General features: G+C 43.5%; 1 protein-coding gene across 27 annotated transcripts in view; it reads right to left on the bottom strand.

Annotated features, from left to right (window-relative positions):
- Positions 1-21,849, bottom strand: part of PKP4 (plakophilin 4) — a 226,927-nt gene that overhangs the window by 6,131 nt on the left and 198,947 nt on the right. For all 27 annotated transcript variants that reach the window (XM_063791218.1, XM_063791228.1, XM_063791231.1 and 24 more), the window contains 8 exons: positions 16,998-17,181; positions 13,861-13,978; positions 12,218-12,409; positions 11,861-12,034; positions 8,732-8,882; positions 5,373-5,568; positions 1,530-1,614; positions 1,291-1,408 (listed from right to left, as the gene is read on the bottom strand). In XM_063791218.1, the coding sequence (XP_063647288.1) occupies positions 1,291-1,408; positions 1,530-1,614; positions 5,373-5,568; positions 8,732-8,882; positions 11,861-12,034; positions 12,218-12,409; positions 13,861-13,978; positions 16,998-17,181 (1,218 nt within the window). The remainder of the gene's footprint in view (positions 1-1,290; positions 1,409-1,529; positions 1,615-5,372; positions 5,569-8,731; positions 8,883-11,860; positions 12,035-12,217; positions 12,410-13,860; positions 13,979-16,997; positions 17,182-21,849) is intronic.

Genomic DNA, 21,849 nt, shown 5'->3' with positions numbered 1-21,849 from the left:
ATTTACAAATTTGTGTTGGGCCGCAAAGCCATCCTGGGACGCATAAAACCCATGGGCCGCAGATTGGACAAGCTCGTACTAATCTAAAATTATCCTTTGCTTGTCTATGTGCCTTTTGTTATAGAGCCACACATCTTAATTTCCCTGGCACCTCTATTCCCAAGACCCTGAAAGGTTCTGAGCATTTTTCTAAAAGAAAGCAGTTTCAGGCTATACCTGGGAGCTTAGCAAGGATGTTAAAAACCAGACACGTAGGTTTCTTTCAAGAAAGCAACCCATAATTTAAAAACTAAGATATATACCATGCACAACAAGCACAGACAATTAAAAAAAATTCTAGTTCAAGTGGGGACATCCAATTATGTGGCAAGAACCACTGGCCATGTATATTCGTCTTTTTGGCCACATTTGTCCACATGAGAAATAAGACTGCCAGCAGTAGCAGTGCTGAATAAAACAGATAATATTTAAAAGTCCAAATGGGTGACTTAAAGCCAAATAAAAATAAGATACTTATTATTTTTCCTTTCTCATTTTAGAAAGAATTAGATTTATAGGACTGATTGGCTTGGCAGTAATAATCAGCCCTTACATGTAAAAAAATTTAGTCTGAATCTCAAAACATTCTTTCCATCAAGTTAAACATTACAAAGAAGTAGGTAGTATGGTTGCCAGGATTCCCAACTTAAAAATCAAAAGGAATTCCTACAGACCCATACGGTAAGGCCTGCTTCCATTAGCAGCAGATGCTGGGGGTCTGCAGAGGAAGGAGGTTTAACTGGAAAGCAGGCAGCTCTCCCAGGTTGCGGATCTGAAGACCTTAAAGGTCCTCTTTACGGACCCTGCTTCTAAAAGGTTTCACTAAGAAAAGTTAAAAAAATTCACTTTGGAGGAGACTCCAACCTCATGGCCAGCTGGCATACAGGGCAGCCACTTTCAGGCATAACCCAGTGCGTCTCGAAGTGTGGCCCTCCACTCTCAGGCACCCCGATCCCCTGTCCAGTCTGTCAACTGCAGGTTTCAGGGCCCCTTCTCACACTTAGTGAGGCAGACTTGAGGGCAGGGCCCGGGGCGCTGTTGCTGATGTAAAATTGTATACACTTTTAAAAAGGAAGGAAGGAAGTGGGCTTGTGGTTTATAATGGTGTGTGATTCCTACAGAAGGTTCTCTGCTGCATGGGTAGTGTTGGAGATGACAGGCTTAACCAGCTTATGTTTGATCTTCTCTGGCTGGGGAACAATGTTCTGTCACACAAAGGTTCTCGCCAAGGAGTGGCATTTTCCCACTGACCTGACTGAATGATGGGTGACATCTGTTGGTTGGTGGTAGACAAGGAAGGATGTGATTTGAATCGGTCTCGCTCCAATGTCGACACAGGTGTAATAAAATGGTTCTGATTCCACCCATCCTGCAGAGTTAAGAGAAAAAGAAACCTCTCAAAATGAATAATGACATTTCATTACAATAAATGATTATGAGTGTGTGCTCTGATGAATGCTAATTATGCCAGAGCTATTCTTGTAGGTTACCTTTTTATAAATGCTCCGGAGGTCCCGATATTGCCATAATGTATTCAAGACCTGGGCTGCTGCCTTCACCACTTTCAGAGATGATCTAGGTAGAGAGCAAGGATATTAATGAATGTGGGTGACACAGCCTCAGCCCCACTCAGAGGGGTGCAGGATGAAAATCAGTGGCCAACAGGCCATCGCTCTCAGGGCCACAGGGATGGAGGCTACTGCAGGACACACCACAAAGGGACCAGGTGTGCCTGGGAGTCGATCAGGTTTGGAACTGGCAAGAGGTGGCAAGAACTGAAGTGAGGCCATCAGGCAGTGAGCTCTGTGGAGCAGCTGTGGCCGGGACGAACCTGAGCTGAGGATCTCTGTAGGTGTCAATCCCAACCTCCCTCCGTATCTTTACTGAGGGCCACTGATCTCACTGGGGCTTTGGGATTCATGCAACCATGACTCTACATTCTGAGTGTCTGGAGACCCTCCCAAGTGAGTATGTTTTATCCCTCCTTCTTTATTAAGCCTTCATCTAAATACCTCCATTGCCTTATCATTCATACCTCTAAGTAGACTAATGTGCGTTCTAATGTTGAATTTGGAAAACATGGTCACAGATATTATTTCCCCTCTCTGAGGACATTTTGCAAATGCTGGTGCTCTGCTTAAGCATAGCCGACCACCAGTCACTGGATTCACCTTGGGAGCTGCTGCTGTAAGTCAGTGGCCTCACCAGTAACTGAAGAGGGGACTTCCTGCCTCAGCTAAGGCCCTCAGATCTCTACATTTGGGTGGTACTCATGGACCAGTGCTTGCAGAGTTAGCCCTAAGGACAACTGAACACTTCAATCTTAAGACTCCATTGACAGTTTGACTTCAAATGTATATACCCGATCTAAAATCTGGTTTTCTCTTCTACTCCTTATCTTCCCAATTAAACTCTCATGAAGTGGAGGAGGACAAGGGAGGGGAGCAAGTGGTGAGCTACTTCCTCAGCCCCTAACAACAGAACATGGGTTGCTAATGATTCTGAGGGTTTAAGGTGAGCAGAGCCAGGTAAAGCCAACCCACTCAAAGCCTTTCTGACCTTTTTATTTCCAAATTGGACTATGGAACAGGCAATAGCTAAATACCCCAAAGAAATAAACACAGATGAAATTTCAGGCACCCAAGACAGCCTCTGGAAGACAGATTTGGGGGAGCAGGGCACTTGCCCCACATAGCCACCCTGTTCTCAGCTGGGCCCGGCCATTGCTGCTTTGTTCACCCATCTGTCTTTAAGTGCTAGGCAGCAGGATGAGGCTCAAAAGGCAGATTCCACAGCTGCCTGGGAGGATGACAACTGAAACACTCGACCAGGCAGGACCGTGCCCAGGATATGCCTTGACAAAAACAGACTACATATTTTCAGACACAAATTCCATGAGCAGAAACCTGACCCATGAGAAAAGCAAGGAAGATTCTTTGCTCTCCTTTGCAGCAAAACTCCTTGAAAGAGTTATGTACTTGCATCTCTAATTTCCACCATCCCATCTTCTCTTAAATATAGGACCTCCATATTGTTACATCCGAAGGTCAAGTTGCAGTCCTCATCCTGAGTCACTGTATTTCACCTTGGGAGCCGCTGCTCTAAGTCAGTAGCTTCACGGGTAAGTGCAGAGGGGATGCGGTGCCCTGCCTTGGCTAAGGCTGTCAGATCACCACGCTGGGGTGGGCCTCCTATACCCCTCACTGGCTCTGCTCCAGCCCCACCGGCTTCCCTCTGTTCCTCAAGCACACGAGGTCCTCTAGCTTCTCAGGGCTCTCTCCCTTGATGTCCCCCTCTAACCGAAATGCTCTTCCCCCAGGGAGCTGCACTGTTCCTTCCCTGCCTCCTCCAGCTCTGTGCTCAAAAGGCACTGTCTCTGCAAGGCCTTCATTGACTAGCATCCCTCTCCCCAGCATGGCCCACCACCCACCCTGACATTATTATGCGCCCTGCCCCTCAGCACCACCCACCACGCTCCACGCGTTTCTGTTCGTTTGGCACCTTGTCTGCGTCTGCCTCGCCCATGGAACGTAAGCTACCTCGGGTGGGGCTGTCATGCGACCTGTCTGCTGCTGCAAGCCCAGCATAGAGAACAGCGTCTGGCACACAGCAGGCAGGCAGTAAGTACTTGTGAAAGAAGTTAAGTGTGTGGAGCTAGGAGACAATTTGATTTGGTCCAGGACTTTCCGAATCTCTGGTTTTGAAAAACAGATTAGACTGGGTAGCAATTTTCTTAATATGCAAAGATTCTGGCACTGGCTCAGCATCTCAGCCTCTTCCTTTGCTGCTCACAAGTGCAGGCTGTCCAGCGACATTTTAAGAGCATAAGTGATTATGGTTCCACTCACTCCCCTTCCCAGCCCTCCCCACCCCCTATAACCATTTATTACTAATTAAATAGAAAAAAATACATTTAAAAAAAAGACTGAAAGGAAATATCATTACTGCTGATAGGTGTGGTTTCTGGGAGATAAGAATATGGTTTTAGATTATTCTTATATTTTAGAAACTCCTTCAAAAGTATAAAGATGAGATGTAATGTGAGTTCCAGCACTGTCATTTGGCTAATTAATAAATATTCACCAAACACCTGTTATGAGCAGGCCAGGCTTATTCTAGATGCCAAGGATATAGCAGTGAACCAAAATAAAAATCTCTGCAATGGAAGAGTCAGGTATAAGAGGAAGACATAACTTCCACAGCAAGGGGAAATCAGCGCTATGGAGAGAGCAAAGCAGGGGGTTTGGGGGAGAGGGCTGCCATGCTACTGTGGCTCAGGGAGGTTGCTGTCCTGCTGTTCTGAGATGGCACCAGGCATCCTACTTACCATTTCTCTGATCTGATACTAAGGCAAACTTATAGTCACTGCTACAGCTCCATGACAAGCAGCCTTCAATTTTTACCACTGATTCTCTAGTCCTTCCTTCCTGCTTAATCAGTGAGGTGTCATGCAGAAGCAAAGGCAAATGCGCCATCCAAGCCTGGGGCACATCCTGAGGCCACACAGCAGCCCTGCTGCAGAGCAGTAATTTTAATACTTTCTGGGTATGTGGCAGAAAACTCAATTCCAGAACTGGGGATTCAAGAAGACGTTCCTGCAGAACAGGCACTCAGGCCTGGAGCAGAGAGACAAGGGCACAAGGGAAATGGTGTCCCCTAGATTTTTCTCATCCTGGCATTTCCAATTCTTCCAGGAGTTGGCATGACCAGTTGTGGCTTTAGGGACTGCTATGGTCTGAAAGTCTGTGTCCCTTCCAAAGTTCATATGTTGAAATTCCAAACCCCAAGGTGATGGTATTAGGAGGTGGAGCCTTTGAGAGGTGATTAGATCATGAGGGTAGAGCCCTCATGAATGGCATTAGCACCCTTATAAAAACAGGCCTGAGACCTCTCCCTCCTTCTACCATGCAAGGACAGCTGAAAGGCACCATCTATGAACCAGAATTGGGGCCCTCACCAGACACCAAATCTGTTGGTGCCCTGATCTTGGATTTCCCGGCCTCTAGAACTGTGAGAAATAAATTTCTGTTGTTTATAAGCCACCCAGTTCACAACATTTTGTTACAGCAGAACAAACAGACTAAGACAGAGACAAATACCAATGTAGGAGTGAGGGTGTTACAATAAAGTGAAAACCAAAAAAAGGCCCCATAACAGAAAACACTTCTCCCAGCATAGCAGGTTGTAAGTGCTGGAGACTGCTTAGCTTATCGGCATGTAAGAAATGCAAAAATAAATCCTTTCCAATAGGAAAGGTATCCTCAACAAAGGCCTCATCACAGGACAATCTCAGGAATAAGAGCACTACTTGCACCTCCTTGCCGCAGACTTGCCTGTCGCCCCTGCCTTTGGTTATGTTCACCAGCTTCTCTATGCCTCCTGAGTCGGCCAGGGCTTTTGCGTTCTCCATGTTTTTGCTGGTGACCTCGTGCAGAGCACAGCAGATGGCTGCCATGGTCTCATCAGACAAGACACTGGGGCCATTGCCGCCGGGGAGCCGGTTGACCAGGTCTCGCATGGCGTATTTGCCTGCCAACGGCAAAAGAGTAAATTCTACTTCCAGAAGGTACTAGGTTTTTGTTATTGTTGTTCAGATTCTGGTGGCATGCAATCTCTTAAAAATAAAACCCTCAAAGAGACAATAATAGGGGAAAAAATCAAAACCCATGGCAAGGAAGAAAAGGACAAATGTCATTATAAGGGGAAAGCTAACATTTATTGCAACGTCACTTGCAGAAATGATTCATTTATAAAACATTACTGTCAATTGCTGAAAGCAAATGTAAATCAATGCATAAAATTGGGTAGACAAATCAAGTTGCTTTCGTTCAAGTATTTTCAGTAACATTGAGTAATGAAGGAATTATAATAGTAAATTTTATTCTCAATGGAATTCCTATGCATCACAAATACCTCAATTTCCTCTTAGAGCTTTTTAAAACTTACCTTTGAATCTGGACCAAGTCAGGCTGCCAAACAATACTTTTCGTTAGATCTTTCTGGATCTTAATGTATGAACTGGGTACAGTTACACATTTTTGTGTATAGAGCTGAGGTGTACAGCAACTCATCTGACAACGGTGGCAACATGTTAGTTTCTTTAAAAGATGACACAAGTAAAAGTTCTGGTATTAAAATTATAGGTATGTTATCTCCCAGGAATAATGCAATAATAATGAAATTCTTGCTAAGACAAGGCAAGGGGAGTTTCACAGTTATTGAGGTATTTCTTTACAGATACTGAATTTTTCTTATTCCTCTCCAAAAAGAGATTACCTCTAGCTTTTTCAACTTCGATTACCAACTGACAAACTGTAAGTGCACTACAAACAAAAGAAATGAACTAAAGTGCAAGTAAACATCTTCTTAGTTCTCCCCTATGCTAATAATTGAGTGGATGTGCAATCGGTTTTTATAAAGGCCTGTTTATTTACAGTGGTAAGCAGAAGAAGACAGGTCTCAGCTACATGCTGTGTGATGTACAGCATGTCGGAGGGAAGGCTCTGGCTTGCTCACAACAAACACTGCTATGAAGAGTGGAAAAACAGTGCTGACACTGTAAGGCCACAAGATAAATGTGGTTTTCAGAGCAGATGATAAGTTAGCTCTGGTGATTTTGAATACTCATGAATGACCAAAAGGCCCATGACATGTAATTTGTCATTTTGCTAAGGCATAACTTTAAATTGCACTCCTGGGGGTTAGGCCGAGGCAGCTCGCTCTGCCTATGAATGAGTGAGCCTGGCGGTCCCCTCAGAACTTGCAGCTCCAGACAGCAGGGTGGGTCCCACTCAGTTGAGTATGTAGTAACTTTTATGAAGTGATAAAACTTTGCTTCTTTGTGAAAAATGGCTCTGAAAAGAAAGTCCTTTGCTAGTGCTGATGATGAATGTGAAAAAAGAGGGAAGAGGTCAGAGAAGGGGAAGGTTCCTAGGAACTGAAGTACTGGGTAAATTAGAGCCAAATACTGAATCCAAGAGTGAGGCAGATCTCACAGGAAGACGGGAATAGGGAAACAAAAAAAACAGATTGATGGAACAGTTCAAGAGTGCTCCAGCCAGGTTAAAAAAAAAAAAAAAAAAAAAAGCTCATCACTGGAGAGGCAGAAGGCCAGTGGAAGTTAAAAAGGGTTATTCACAGAAAACACAGAAATGCACTGAGAGGAAGCCAAGACTTGGAACACACATTCCTCTTGCCAAAGGTCTTAGCACTTCACAGTACCAGCTCAAGGCCTCCTGTCTACCTGTGTCTTTGCGTTGTGAAATATGACAGGCCACAGGATATACGTGTCAACCATTTATTTTTTAGCATTAAAAATGCCCAAATTATACATGCTTCTTATAAGAAATCCAAACAATACAGACATAAGAAAAATAACTTTAAAGAATATCTCTCTTTAGGGACCTGAAGGATTTCTGTAAAGGAAGTGTGGGAACTGAGAGATATGGCACATCTACAAGAATCAGGCATGAGCTGGACCATGAACAGGGTGAGGAGGAACTTCCTTTCCTCTCCGTAGGGGGATGATTTGGCTTAAAGGAATGGTGTGTTAAGAGCAGGTTAATCTGGGCAACAATTCAAAATAGCAATTCTGTCGGGCACTGTGTGAAGGGCTTCCATTGTAAGTCATCACGTTTAATCCTTACAGCAATTCTTTATGGTAAACATCATCGCCCTTGTTTCTCTCTCCTTCTCTCATGGCAGGTGTATTTTAAGTTTACTATAGATTCACATGAATCCACATAAGATCTTGTCCCATTTCCCCTCCTTCTCCCCTGACCTGTCACCAGCTGTGGGACTTGGCATGGAGCTCTCTCATTTCCTCTTTACAGCAAACCCACAGTTAGGACAGCAGGCATCAACAGCTCCCCTTCAGAGATGAGGAGTTTCCTTTCATTTCCAATCTAGATAGAATTATGGAGCCTGAACGGGGTTATATAGGATACCCCAGGTTGCATGGCCAGTGAGCAGCACATCCTGGGAATGAAGCTCAGGTTTATGGGGGTCCCTGATGTCTTCTTTAGCCCGCATCCTGCCTAGGATGTGGCAATGCCACAGAGGCAAGCAAGCTGCCTGGGGTGCGGAGCGTACAGAGGTCCTCACTGTTTGGTTTGTGCATGTGCCAACCCTACCTTGTACAAACCTGAGAGTAAAGGCCTCCTAAAATGTTGTGCCTTTGGGGCCTTGCTTAGCTCACCCTAGTCCTGCCCCTGCCCAGGGTGGAAATGATGTTGGGACAGTGGTTCTTCTCTGGGAAAGATTTATACCAATGTGAGAGGGGAAAGCTACAAAACATTCATGTGATTTTTTTATTTAGAGTATGGTAGTGTTGGTGAATTAGCAGGTATCAGTCCAAAAATTGGAAAGGGAGATTAAGATTTTTTGTTGCTCAGGATATAGAGAACTCTCTTAGAAATGAGAGACACTAACCCTACTAGTGTTGTAAGGTACAACTAAAATTGCTGGCCTTTCTGAAAATTTACCTTCCCTAATCAATGACTAATTAATGAGCTTGCCTCCTGCTGAAAAAGAATGGTCACAAAACAGGAGTACTCAAATATGCCAAGAAACTGGAGACTAGGGCTCAGCTGTTAATGATTTTACAAGCCATATATTTATTAATCAAAAGAAGAGTTTCATGAATTTTGTAGCTGCTCTCACATTTACAGCTCATCTTGTCACCAGAACATACCTATGAGCTCCTTGTTGCGAACATCTAGTGCCATATTCCTCAAGGCAGTTGCCACAGAAGAAACAACTCTATCGTTATCCATTCTCAGAAGCTCCACAAGGATGGGTAGCCCCTTTTCTTTTCGGACGGCCGCCCGGATATATGCTGCAAACTAGTGAGAAAAATAAGGCAGGAAGTAACATAAAACAGAGTTCCACTCTCATATGTTACTGTCACCTAAAAAAGATGTTTCCAAAAGATGAACTAATAGATTAAATGGTTTCTGTCCAATTGAAGATCAAATCTGTGGTGTCAGTGAAGAGAAAACCAAAGTTGGGGAGAAAGATAGGCTGGAATGACTGATTTAAAAAGAAATCCCAAAGCCTGAAAATCTCAAACCACCATCTGCCAGATATTTTTGTGCAGAAAAGAGAAGGCAGTGATTACTTTCTATCTCAGATACATAAACATGATTAAGGAAGGATCGTGTGTTTTCTTTGCAGTTGGTCCCCTGCCAAACCCAGAGGCTATAAATAGGATGGCAGAGACAGTAACCCATCAGCACACATGAAAGGAGAACCTGTCTCCATCAAGTCATTTTTTTTTCTATATTCCCTGCAACAATATTTCGAGTTCAGTAACCTGTCAAAGAGATTAGTTGGAAAAATCCCTTGCCTCAGAAGAAAGGGAAATCTCCAGAAACATCCAGCATCATAATTCATACAGCCTGGTGAAAAAGTAAGTATATTTGTGTGCAAAATGCATTCTCACTCAAGATTAGTTAGCTGCTGATGCTGTTTTTTAAAAATCCATAGTCAAGAAATTTTTCTGTGACTATGAAGCAACTCTGTACTGTGAGTCAGTATGTATATCTTATAAAATGGAAATGAGCGCTAAGTCATCAGTGAAACAACCAAAAAGAGTAACGTTAGAAAATGGTTCTTTAATCTTGTTTCCAGCTTTGAGCTTTAATTGACTTTTTCAACCAATGCAAATCATCTTTCAAATTTTAGGGTAATTGAAAGATGCTGCTCATAAAACATATACTTTCCTGCTGTGACCAAGACAGTAGGACAGAGATCTACCAGCCCTTTGTATTATTTCGAACATTAAAATATGTGATTGACCATCCAGTTTCTTGAATACCAACAGAATATTTTAATAATACAAATAAGAGGGAAAGATGCATTTCAAAGATCCTATTTATATTCTGCATATGAAATGCATACTCCTATTTTTCAAATCACATGAAATCTACGGGGGGAAAATGAAGTACATGACTCGTTACTAGGCAAAGCACTCAGGCAGTTTTATGAACTTCTCTCTCTGAAACCTGCAACAACAGAACCATCTCCTTCTGTCTCACTTGGAGACCTACCAGCCCAGCCCAGCCCAGCCCAGCCCGTCTCCCTTCTGGAGAACTACAGTCATCACTGCTCCTGAAATAGCTTCTTACTTGATAACATCTGTGGCCACGATTATCTCATTTTCTTAGTGAAGGTCCAATATTTTAACTCACTATTGAAATCGCTTAGATATAATGTTTATATTATAAATGAGCTTTGCCATCTAACTCTCTCACTAAATGATCCCAGACATGAACTTCTAAATAAGTCAAATCACATCGATTTCAATTACTGTCTTTTTTATTATCATCAAATGATCCTCTGGTCACAGAAGCTGAAGGTGAACGCTGTTCTACAACATAAATGTTTATAAATACTTATGTGCTGGGAGTGTCTCACTAAATCCTCATAACCACTTTATAAGGCAGGTATTAATATTCACTTTATTTTAGGGAGGTGGAAACTGTGGGCAGAGCCCCTAGGCTGCCAGACGGTAAGCAGAGTGGCCTGGATTCACAGCCAGCACTTACACACTGAGTCACTGGCACTTTAACTAGGAGCCACAACAAAATAACCACACTGGCTGAGCACTAGACCATAGTTATCGCTCTATATTCAACGTAGTAGCCATGTGCACGAAACAAACCATACCTAGGCTTATCAATGCTTTTCACTCTCTTGAAAACACCATCACCAAAAGATTCTCATTTTGGGGGGTTAAGGTGGGGGAAGAAGCCCACAGCAAGCATTGTAGTAACTCTACTAAAATACACCTGTCAAGAAATTACTAGAGGTTGAAAATGTCTCAGACAAGGACTGTCTGGGAAGTTGCTGGGGGACATTTAGAAAGTTCTGAGAACTTGCTTACAGTGGTAACAAGAGGAAACCGTCTTCAGTTTTCATAGTCATACATTTGCAAAAAGATGCAGAAACCTTAGACACAGGCATGTCTGTAATGGTCTGAGAGGAACAGAGGTCCTCTATCCCTCCCCACAGTGCTGCCCAACCTGTGTTCTGTCCTGCCACTCAAGATTTCTCACCTTTGTATTGCTGCACCGGCTCCCAAATCCAGTCCCTGCTTCTAACTCTCCCTTCCTCGAATCCACCTTTTGCACTGCCATGGAAGTGGGTGAGCAGTGATGATATTAGCCCGTCTCTGTCATTTATCTGCCCAGACTCTTTCGGTAGCCCCTCCTGTGTGTAGGTTAGGATTCAGCTCCTGAAGTTTGGCCTTCAGGCCTATCCATGATGCCTGGCTCCATGGTGGGCCCCAGTGGGCAGCCAGTAGTCCTGGCCCACACTGTCTTCTCTGCACCACAAGACTGTCCTCCTCCTGTTGTCCCTGTTATCTGGATGGCTCCTTCCACACCACAGCCTCAGCCTCTACAGGCTTACTTTCACTCATCTTCAGAGATTCTGCCGGGCAGCATCCCCTCCAGGAAATCTCCTCCACGTCCTTACTCCGCTCTTTTCCTGACCTTCCCTTACACTGTGTGGCTGGGTTAGATGTCTTCTTTCAGGACCCCTCAGCACATACATCCTGTGGCTTCTACACTGTGCTGGCACCATCTGTTTTTCTCACTAGCCTTCTGTTTCTCATAGTGAGGGACTTGTATTTATCTTTGTATCCCCAGAGCAACTGCTTGTCTCCCTTTTTTCCCTTTAACCCCTTCACAGACAAACTAAGTAACTGTGACCCTTTCACCATCAGGGCTGATCTGACTGAGGCAGAACATATATATATAACATTTCAAGTTAGTTTGCAAAGATGGAAAGCAGTGTAGATAAGTGGAAGTCATCCTACCTTCCAGTTGCCAGCAGAGAGGTTCTGGAGAGACCCTGCAGAGCCTTCCAAGGTGGCTGGGTTGGAACTTTCTGCTAGAAGAGTCAGATATGGTTTTACCACCGATGGGTGCCACAGCATCTCAACCCCTTTGGGGGACTTCGACAGTCCTGGGATAGGACCAACTCCATCCCACTGAAAGACAAACAGCACACGTTAAATGGAGGCAGAATGAACATGATCTCCAATACTTGAAAACATTCACCTTTGCGGGACTCAGCTATAGCTATGCAGAAAATTTATTTTCTTGCCAAATATGTGATTCCTCACTCCCAGAAAAATTAAACTTGAGAGTCTCATATCAAATAAAATGCTAACTTGATCTTCTTGTGGAGTCCTCTTTTTCTTTTTCTTCTTCTTCCCCCAGCAACTTGGCTCAGAGTCTTTGCTGGGAGACTCTTTTCCCAGTAAGTCATCCAATTCGTTCAGTCCCAGTAACCGGGCCTGGGGCACCTCCAGCTCCAGCCGATAGGACAGGTTCCTCAGGGTGCACACGCAGTTCTCCACCGTCTGAAACCCAGCATGGCGTATAATTAAAAACAACTCGGCACATTAGAGCAAAACACTTCTGTACTGAACACTACAGACAGGAAATAAATGGGAAATATGAAAGAACTACTTTTTATTTATGAGAACTTGAAACAATCTGAAGAGAGAATTATGATTCTAGAGTGTTTGTGGAATACCCAGATGACAGGATGCAGAGCCCTTCTCAGTCCTGCTGAGGATTTGACTTCATGCCGACCGAAATGCTTGAGACTCCGGCCCAGTGTTTCTCCTCAGGGCTGCTGCCGTGCAGACTGCACCCATGATGCTTGAGCCTCACTTCTCACTACTGCAGATCCTTGGTGTGACAACAGATGCCCCAACTCCCTCCCTGGGGACAACCATATCCCCAAGTCCCATGTCTGCCTCCTTCTCAATCTCCCAACTCCACCCTTCTTTTGAGCCATGTTCAGCGGTGTCTTTCCCTGCTGACATTTGCCTTCTGTACATGGTCTTTTGTTCCCTAAAAGACTGCATCACACCTCTGATTGGGAGGCCAACTGTCATTTAACTGAGTGTTTAACTGAGTGTCTAAAACCAAGTTCAGCATTTGCCTATCTAGCAAGCTTCCCTTTCCAACTTGCTTACTCCTCTCAATTTCATCTGCAGATCTCCTGGTTCAATAAGGCTCAAAAACTGGCTGTTCCCTTGCATTCCTCTCTCTTCTCCCAGGCACTCTTCATCCTTTTTTCTCTCAGGCTCACCCTTACAATCCAACACCTTCCAATGGCCTCTCCTAGTCCAGTCCATCCTGACACCAAGTAACTGGCCCGCTTTGGAAGTCCTGACACTTTCAGTCCCTCTTTCCTGTTCTTTCCACTTTCCTCGGCCCCCAGGAGGATCCTGGATGGTTGTCACAGCTGACAAATGATGAGCAGAATGCCCTGTACTCGGGCACAGGAGGGAGAGGGTAAGGGGCTCATGCTGGGGACAGACCAACCACAGGGCGGCAGCAGCAGGAGGGGGTGTAGAGAGGTGCAGCAACAGTTCGTGCTGGGGGTGGGGACTGTGGACTGCACTGCAGCCAGGAGGGCAGAGAGTTTGGGGGGATTACAGTGCCTCAACCAGGAACTTTTAGTCAGTAGATACTCAAATACTGATGGCTCTGATTCTAGTGCGGATACAGAATTGGAGGAAATAGCAGCATGGGCACCACCCTGAGAATGAGCCTAGGGGAACCAGAGAGAAAGCCTTTACCACACCAAGCCACTCTGTTCTCACGGTTCTCAGGATATTTTCTTAAGTTGCCACGTCCTTGCCCCTGTAACTTTGGAGACTTGCCCTTTGATCTGGAGAGTGGCCTCCTGAGGAGGACAGGATCCACAGGTCAGAAAGAACCAATGGCATGCAAATAGTGGCACCAGGCATCATGGTCACCTGCCACCACGCCCTCCTGCAGCCAGGCCGGCACTGACCTTGCTGTCGTAATCGGATGTGTTCACACACGTGTGGATCACATACAACAGTGAGTCTACCAGCCCCTCGCAGGACCGCATTTGCTTCCGAGCTTCTTCCCCCGCGGAGCTGAGGTTCCTAAAGGGGTGGAGACAGGAGGAGCTGCTGAGATGAACCATGCACTCATCAGCCACGTGGACTTAACCTTAAGGATCTGAGAGAGCGAACAACAGGTGGCAGCCACTTAGAGGTCGGAGGAGGCACTGGGGGCTTGCATGGTAACATCCTGAAGCTCACAATGATGGCCCGCTCCCCATTATCCACACATGGAAGGGAACCTGCACATTTGGACTGTATCTCTCTCATGACATGTCACTTTCTAACTCCCTCATATAATTCTTTAGGGGCCTATTCTCCTGAGGTTCTTCATACGTAAAAGGGGGAAAATAACAGTAACTACCTCACAGGATTGCTGTGAAGAAGAAACGAGTTGCTACATAGAAAGCAATTAGAAAACTGCCTCCTTCCCAGAAGGTGGCCTGCTGTCAGTCATGGTGGTGGCTACTACTAGACATGCTTCACCTCCCTTGTTAGGCCAGAAGCTTCTTGCAGTCCCCTGGGCCTATTATAATATTTTGCGTGCAGTAAGTAGGTGGTCATTAAATGTTTTTTGGATGAACAGAGGAAACATATAATTTCTTGTATTATAAACATTTCAAGTTAAATATAGATATTTGCTTATGCTAAAACTTTTCTGATCTTTTCAATTATAAAACACCCAGAAAACGGTTTTGTGTCTAAATTTTTTTATATCAATTTGCCTTCATAAATTGATACCAAATAAGGATCTATTTTATGTCTCATTAACAATGGTTCTAGGCTAACTGTAAAATTATGCAAATTGAGAATTTGCAAAACTGCGACTAGATGAGGGGGCGGTGGAATGGCGGCTCTCATCTGCCCTGCCTCTCCGCAGCACTTTCCTTTTCTCCACCAGCTTCTGGGACCCCACCTGGCTTCTCTCTCACCTTGCTACTTCTCAGACTCATCTGCCCATGGGCACCTCCAGGAGTGCCCCAGGTCCTGTCTTGTCTTCATCTTTGCACTCTCCAAGGTGCCTTCTGCTCCTTGTCTTTAATGCAACCTATGGACACATGGCCATAGGTTGGCACACATCTGCCTTTAGCCCTGACTGCTCTCTAGAATTGCGGATTCCTTTCTCCAATGCTTTCTTGACACTGGCACATAGACTGCTAATTAGACTTCTCAAACTGGACATTGTCAAAACTCTGAGCTGCTCACCCTTCCAAGCATTCTTGTCCCTTCACCCCATCAACAGCACTTCTGTGCTTGCAGCTGATCCAGCCAAAGATCTAGGTGTATCCTTATTTCCCCCCTTTCCTCGCTCTTAATATTCGATCTATTAGCAAGCCTTGTCAGCTCTTCCTCCACAAAATAACCCAAATCTGCCTACCTCACCCCAGCACCTGGTTTAGGCCACTCTCACTGTTTGCCTGGATCTCTGCAACAGTCTGATGTTCCTGTCTCTACTTCTGCCTGTACTCACTCCTCCACACTGCAGCCAGAAATGAGGCCCACTACTCCACTGCTTAGAACACTCTGATGGTTTCCCATGGCACTTGGAATAAAATGCAAACCCCATCTGACTTACAAAATCCTATATAATCTGGTACCACTCTGCCCTTTGCTCAGTAGGCTATGGCTGCAAGCTCATTTCTGCTCCAGAACCTTTATCTTAACCATTTCCTTGACTGGCCTATGACTCTTGTCTTCCCCAACACCACCCTCTAGTGAGTCACTCCTTGTGGTATTTCAGATGTAGGCTTAAATTTAAACTCCTTGAGAGACCCCCTGACCACCAAAGTAACCATTCAATAACCCTCACATCACCCTATTTATTTTTATGGCACCTACTGTTATTTTCTTGTTTCCTTGTTTGTCTGTCTTCCTGGTAGAATGTGGTTCCATCAGAGCAGGGATCTAGTCTGTTTTATTCGTCACTGGTTTCACACAGAGGGCATTCACCAAATGTTTCTATCCCTGACCCACTGGGGGAGCTGCAATGAGTCCTGCCCCAGGCTCTCCCTGAAGCCTAGCTGGCTGGCTGAGGAGTAATCCTAGCTCCCTGGATGATTGCTAGGCCATGAGACCCACCCTGAGATGTGGGCATCTGAATTAGGAGGAGCTGGCCTGCATTCTGGGATCCTGACTCTTGTTACCTCCCCACCAACACTGCCCCCTGACCAGGGCCGATAGCCACCTGTCGCAATGCTGGAAGGCTGCAGACCAGCCACACAAGCTTTGCTCTCTTTCAGGCTGCCTGTCTTGGTGATGCTAGATGTTAAACAGCACTCACTGAGTGCTCATGCGATGACACTGTGCTAAGCACCTTCCACAAGTACCCGCCGACCCCTCAGAGCTCTGAGGTGGTATTATCATCCCTATTCTACAGATGAGGAAACGGAGGCTCAAAGGGGTCCTGGAAGCCAGGTGGTCTGAGACCAGAGCCCACTCTCTCTGTCCCTGTGCCACTCTGCCCTAAGGCTTGCTTCCAGTTCCCAGGGTACGGTAAGGCTGGGAAATAGGGTCAAAATGGAGCTGATGAGTGTTAAGGGCAAATAATGAACTCTACTGTGCACACTTGAAAGAGGCTTTATATATAGATTTTAACTGTAAAAGATAATGACTAAAAAAGTATTTGGGCTCATTTTCACTTATTTATAAAACTTGAAACTGATTGTTTAAATCACACACCTCTTTAAAAGCAAAATGGTTTTAACCATCACATTTTGAATTTAAACAAACAGCAGGCTGCAAACACATTAGCAATCAGAATGCGATTACCAGAAAAATGCTGTTAAAGTGGAAAACACTGGAATTTTGGCAGTAATCTTAGACTGAAAGGGCCTTTCTGAGTAAGTCACAGAAGAGTCATTTACAAGATAACTTCTTTAAGGCCACAAGTCTGTGCTCACGATGTTTTTCTCCCAGAATAAGAAAGTCCAGTGGCCTAAATTTTGAAATAAAAACTGGAAACTTAGATAGATGTTAATAAAGTAAGTCCTCCTAAAATCAATTTACCTATGACACATATTTAATCACAGAACTAATTGGAAAGAAGAAATAAAGAATTTACCTCAGGCAACCTGTCGTGTTACGCAGAACTAGTGAAGTCTGAAATTTAATTTTATGATCATCATCAAAAGAAGAGTTATTCCATCCAGAATGTGGAACAATCACAGTGTTTGTTAAGGTTGAGAGAGCATCTCGAGTGATTGTCATTTTTACAGCATCACATGAGGATAAATTCCAAAGAACTCCTAAAAAAAGGAGATTTAAAAAATCAAACAAATAGAGATCCTGTGGCTTTAGAAATAAAATAAATGTATTAGCTCTAATTAATATGAAGTCAGTCTGTTCCAAACCTAATCTATGGCCTATATTTGCAACCAGGGTGGGAATAGACCTCTAATGAGTTTTCAGTGAATGTATGAGCCTCCGACAACATATTACAAATTCTTAATATTCACCCTCTTGGATTTTAGAGGGTGAATATTATACACCCTCTGTATCTATTAGGCAAGGTGACTGTGGATTTTGCAAAGCAAATTAGTTACTCTGCAAAGGGAGAGGGGCACAATCCAAGCAGGGGTCTTGAATATAATGCATCTGTGATTTTTACAAAACTGCTATTCATTGCATTGTATTTTACATTTAATGTCTGTGTGACAAACCATTTTTAGAATTTAGTACTTGGAAAAATATTTCTTTTTCTTGAAAGACTGGCATGTTTTTCTTCATCTGCTTCCTTTTCTTACTTTTGCTATCAGAAAGCTCAAGCTTCAATAAAGCACTTGCCGTAACTTTCCTGGCATGGATGTTTGTTTTATTTGCTTCATCCACCTTACTTAGATAAGGTTTAAACACTTCTATCTCAATTTTAAGAGTTTTATTATCATGTGCTTTAGAAATACACGTTACTGTCATTCCTTTTTGGAAATAGGTGAAACTAACAATAAATTAAGAATCACCTGTATTGTAATTCATATCAAGATTTCAGGATAACAGATCTTAAATGGAGCTTATTAGAGTTCTGTTTAATGATATTAGAGGGCCTTAATTTTTGCACCAAGTATGAGGTAGCTAAAATTATTATCATAGCACAGGTTTTCCAATAATTGCTCTCATAGACATTGGAGCAAATTTGAGATGATACCTACCCTAATGTCATTTTCACATCAGTGCATCTTCCTGAGTAAGAGGAAAGTAGGTGGAGAAGAGATGGTGCAGCTGGTTTTTCTCTGCATTCAAGTCCCCCTGAGAGTCCTACACTCCTGACATACCTTTGGCAAGTTGCTCGAGTCTGTACAGTGCTTTCACAACTACCAACACACAAAAACGTTTGTGGCCTTGCAGAGGGAGGGGTGGCAAAATCTGCCCATGTCCATGGGAGCGTGTCAGGCTTGTGAACATGACTGATCAAGAGCATGGCCCGGAGACAAGACTGAGCACTGCTGCTCCAGCTGTCACGGCCCAAGAAGCCAGCCTGGACACCACCTGCTCAGCCTTCTCTGGGTGCCCCCTGTAAAAGAGGGTGGTATGGGGAGGAAGACAGGAGCTCCTTCCTTTGTGGAGGAAGGGGATGTAGAAGCCAAGGGCTAGAAGTGAAGAGAGTGAAACAATCTTCTGACTCTAAACTGCGTGAGGACTGCCCCTTCCCAGGCCTGTCCACGTGCTGCGGAGGGAATGGTCGGACTGGAACCTGATGCTTGTGCTCTGGCCTCCTCTTGTGTTCTGCTCTGCACCTGTGCCCACGACTCTCCTCTTTCACTTGGCTTTGACTTCTGGACCTTGCTGATTTGGTTTCCCTTGTTCCCCAGGGACTTTTACCCCTTTTCTACTCCTATTCCATCATAACTACAGCCTTCAGGACACAGGATGGGTAGGAGACTTAAGACAGTTCTGAATCAGGCAAGTAAAGACCTTGCTTTACTTCCAAAAGCTTGCTCTGTTCTTCTTTTCTTCTGTTCATGATAGACCTTTGCTTATATAATTATCTCGGGGTACACAAAAGCTAGGGTCCCGGTTAGAAGGCAGCACGCATTATGGGTGCTTATGAAAAGAACTTAAATTCTACAGTTGGAGCTATTTCTCCATGGATTCTTAGAAAATTGGCCATGCTTCTATATAAAGTGCTTTTGGGCAATGGTTTTAAACTGTGCTCCCTGGATCCTGGGGGTTTTGCTGGCCTCCCATAGGGGCAGCCATGTGAGGAATTGAGGAAGAATTGGTCGTAAGGCTCCAGATCCCCACCCCAATTGACTCAGAGCAGCTTCATATTATCTATGCTCAATTTTGGGCTTAATTGGGTTTCTGTTTCAAATCTAAAAGACATTTGGTAAGCCTGACGACCACAGAAAGGACCCGGGAGCTAAGGATGAGAAACACTTTTTTTTGGCAGTCTGTCCTGACCAAATAACAGGGCAAGGGAGTGAAAACAGAAGACAGAGTTGGGTCAAGGCATAGCAGGGGAGGACAACAGACTCTGTCACTAACATGGGCTTTAACATTTCCTGCTAGGGAGGCCAACCATAGTCACCCTGGGCCCTGATGGGGCCTCCAGGAGCATAAGCCAGCCACAGTGGCAGCATGCAGCCCAGAAGTCATCAGTGGGAAAAGGGTGACTCCCTAACCTCCCCTGCTGACAGTTTCATAACATGTGATTCCTAATGCCATTGGCACAAATTTTCTGTCACAGCTTTCGAATTCCTCAACGCATGGCAGAGAGCTGCATTTTTCAATAGGATATTTTCAACTTCACAGAATAAATGCATTCCAGTAAAGTTAGCTGCAAGGCAAGGTTTATGGAAAGTAAAGTCTATCATACTATAATATTGGATATATATACAGAAAATTAAACAACCTGTGTCACAAACTTCAGGTGAAAACATGACTAAGAAGAAGAGTAGTTTTTCAGCATATTGGATCCTGGAGTTGATGCCTAGAAATTCTCTGATTGCAGTCAGAAAAACCTGTTTTTTTTGTTGTTTCTGTCTCTACTCCCGGCTACTTCTAACACCTACTTCTGGCAAGAGAATATTTCTCTGATTTGAGAATTTCCCTGATTTTCATGCTGGTGGTAGAATTTTGTCCTGCTCTGTCTTTTTCTTCCCAGGCATTCAGAATGACTGATGGAGTTGTATGTCATTCTACAGCTTAGTATTAGCCAGTATATATACTTGGGATTGGACATAGCATAAACATTCATAAATCAATGTAAACAATGGTAGCATCACCATTTACTGTGGCTTTACTCTGTGCCAGGCATTGTGTGCTTTACATATAATACCTTAAAGAGCCAAGTTGTCCAAAATTAATTAACTTTCCCTTTTAAATATTTTTATAGGTTTGAAATTCTACATGTTGATTTTTTTTTTAAAAAAGATGAACATTTATATGCTGAAATTAAATTTTAATTTCATTAGGCAAGTATTATATAATGAGGAAGAAATACCCTATCATTATCCATCCTTTTATATATATGTTGTGTGACACATATGCAGGACACATAGTAGGTGGTCAAAAATATTTGTGATGGATCTATTTTTATATCCTGTATTTGTTTTTAGATTTCTCTTTTATTTCCTACCTATCAGACTTGGCTTATAAGTATTATTATTATTACCTCCCCTTTGTGCCTTTTTGTAAAACTGAGTATTCAGGAGTGTCCTTTAAGTTTGCAACTGGGGGAGAGGATCTCTAACAAAATTTGTCAGCATAGTTTTGCCTGCCTTTCACATTGAGACCAAAACAGATGGTTGCTGAAACCACCATCTTAGTGACGGGGATAGGAGAATCCAGTTGCCATTCTATCTCCCAGAATTGGAAAAGTCACACCAACATGCCAGAATCCCCATCCCTCAAAGTGCAAAATAGAAAGGAACAGTGCTGCCAAATTATAAAATATAAAGTTGTTAAAAAATATGTTACCCTTCAGTAGACAAGTTGACTATGCTATCTTTTAGTCAACTAAAATGACTTATTGATCATAACACTAGCCTACTATAGAAATTCAGGCTTTCATTTCTGCAACTTCCAAAAAAAAATGTTTACAGTTATTCTTGATCAGAAAAAAGGAAAGGTTCTATTTCTGCTAAGTATGTGGTGTTCAAGGGACCCACCAAAAGGCAGCTTTATCACCCTGCATTGTGTGTTATATTATCCTCTAATCCTGCACTTCACCATGTAACACAAAGAGTTGCAACCTTCGGTATGGATTTAACTCGCCATTTTGACTGGTTTTTCTTCCTCACTTTCTATTCCAAAACTAAGGTTATATAAAGCCAAAACAACCAGCTCTAGTCAATAAATAATGGATGAAAAAGATTTAATTAAACTTAAAAGCCTTAGATATGAAATGATTAATTTGGCTTTTTTGCTCAAAGTAAAAAGCACCTCTCTTAAGACCGGCTAATAACACCTGTGTGTGCTCGACCTCACTAAAACAATGTTCTCTCCACTTTGTCTAGGGCTTCATTTAATGGGTCAGGAAGAATCTTGCTAGGGCAGTAAGTAATGAATAGAGAATACACCAACTCCCAGATGTAGTAAGACTGATGAGAAAATGAAGAGCTGTAGGATTAGCCTTCTCCATCAACATGATAACCTCTAACTCCAACATCCTAATGCAAAATTTGCTTCAAAAATATTTATCGCCATACTCCATTATCTCCTGGTTCTCAAAGGGAAAGTTGAAAATAAACTAGAATTTGGTTGAGGAAGCTTGAGGTTTTATTTAAGTTAAAGCAATTAGCTATTTGTTGTGAGGACTAAGAATATAAACATACAAACTAATTTAGAAAATATTAGGGAGTTTCATGCATATTATTGTAGAAAACGCTGCTTATTCCCTGTCACAGGAACAAGTACATATAATTATGAGTAACCAATAATCACAACGAAATACTGCCATGAGAGATGAAAGTTCA

Source organism: Pan troglodytes, chromosome 13 (genome assembly GCF_028858775.2).
Source record: "Pan troglodytes isolate AG18354 chromosome 13, NHGRI_mPanTro3-v2.0_pri, whole genome shotgun sequence".
Lineage (NCBI taxonomy): Eukaryota > Metazoa > Chordata > Mammalia > Primates > Hominidae > Pan > Pan troglodytes.
Note: the sequence above shows the minus strand (reverse complement) of the source record. Positions and strands in the feature narration are given on the sequence as shown.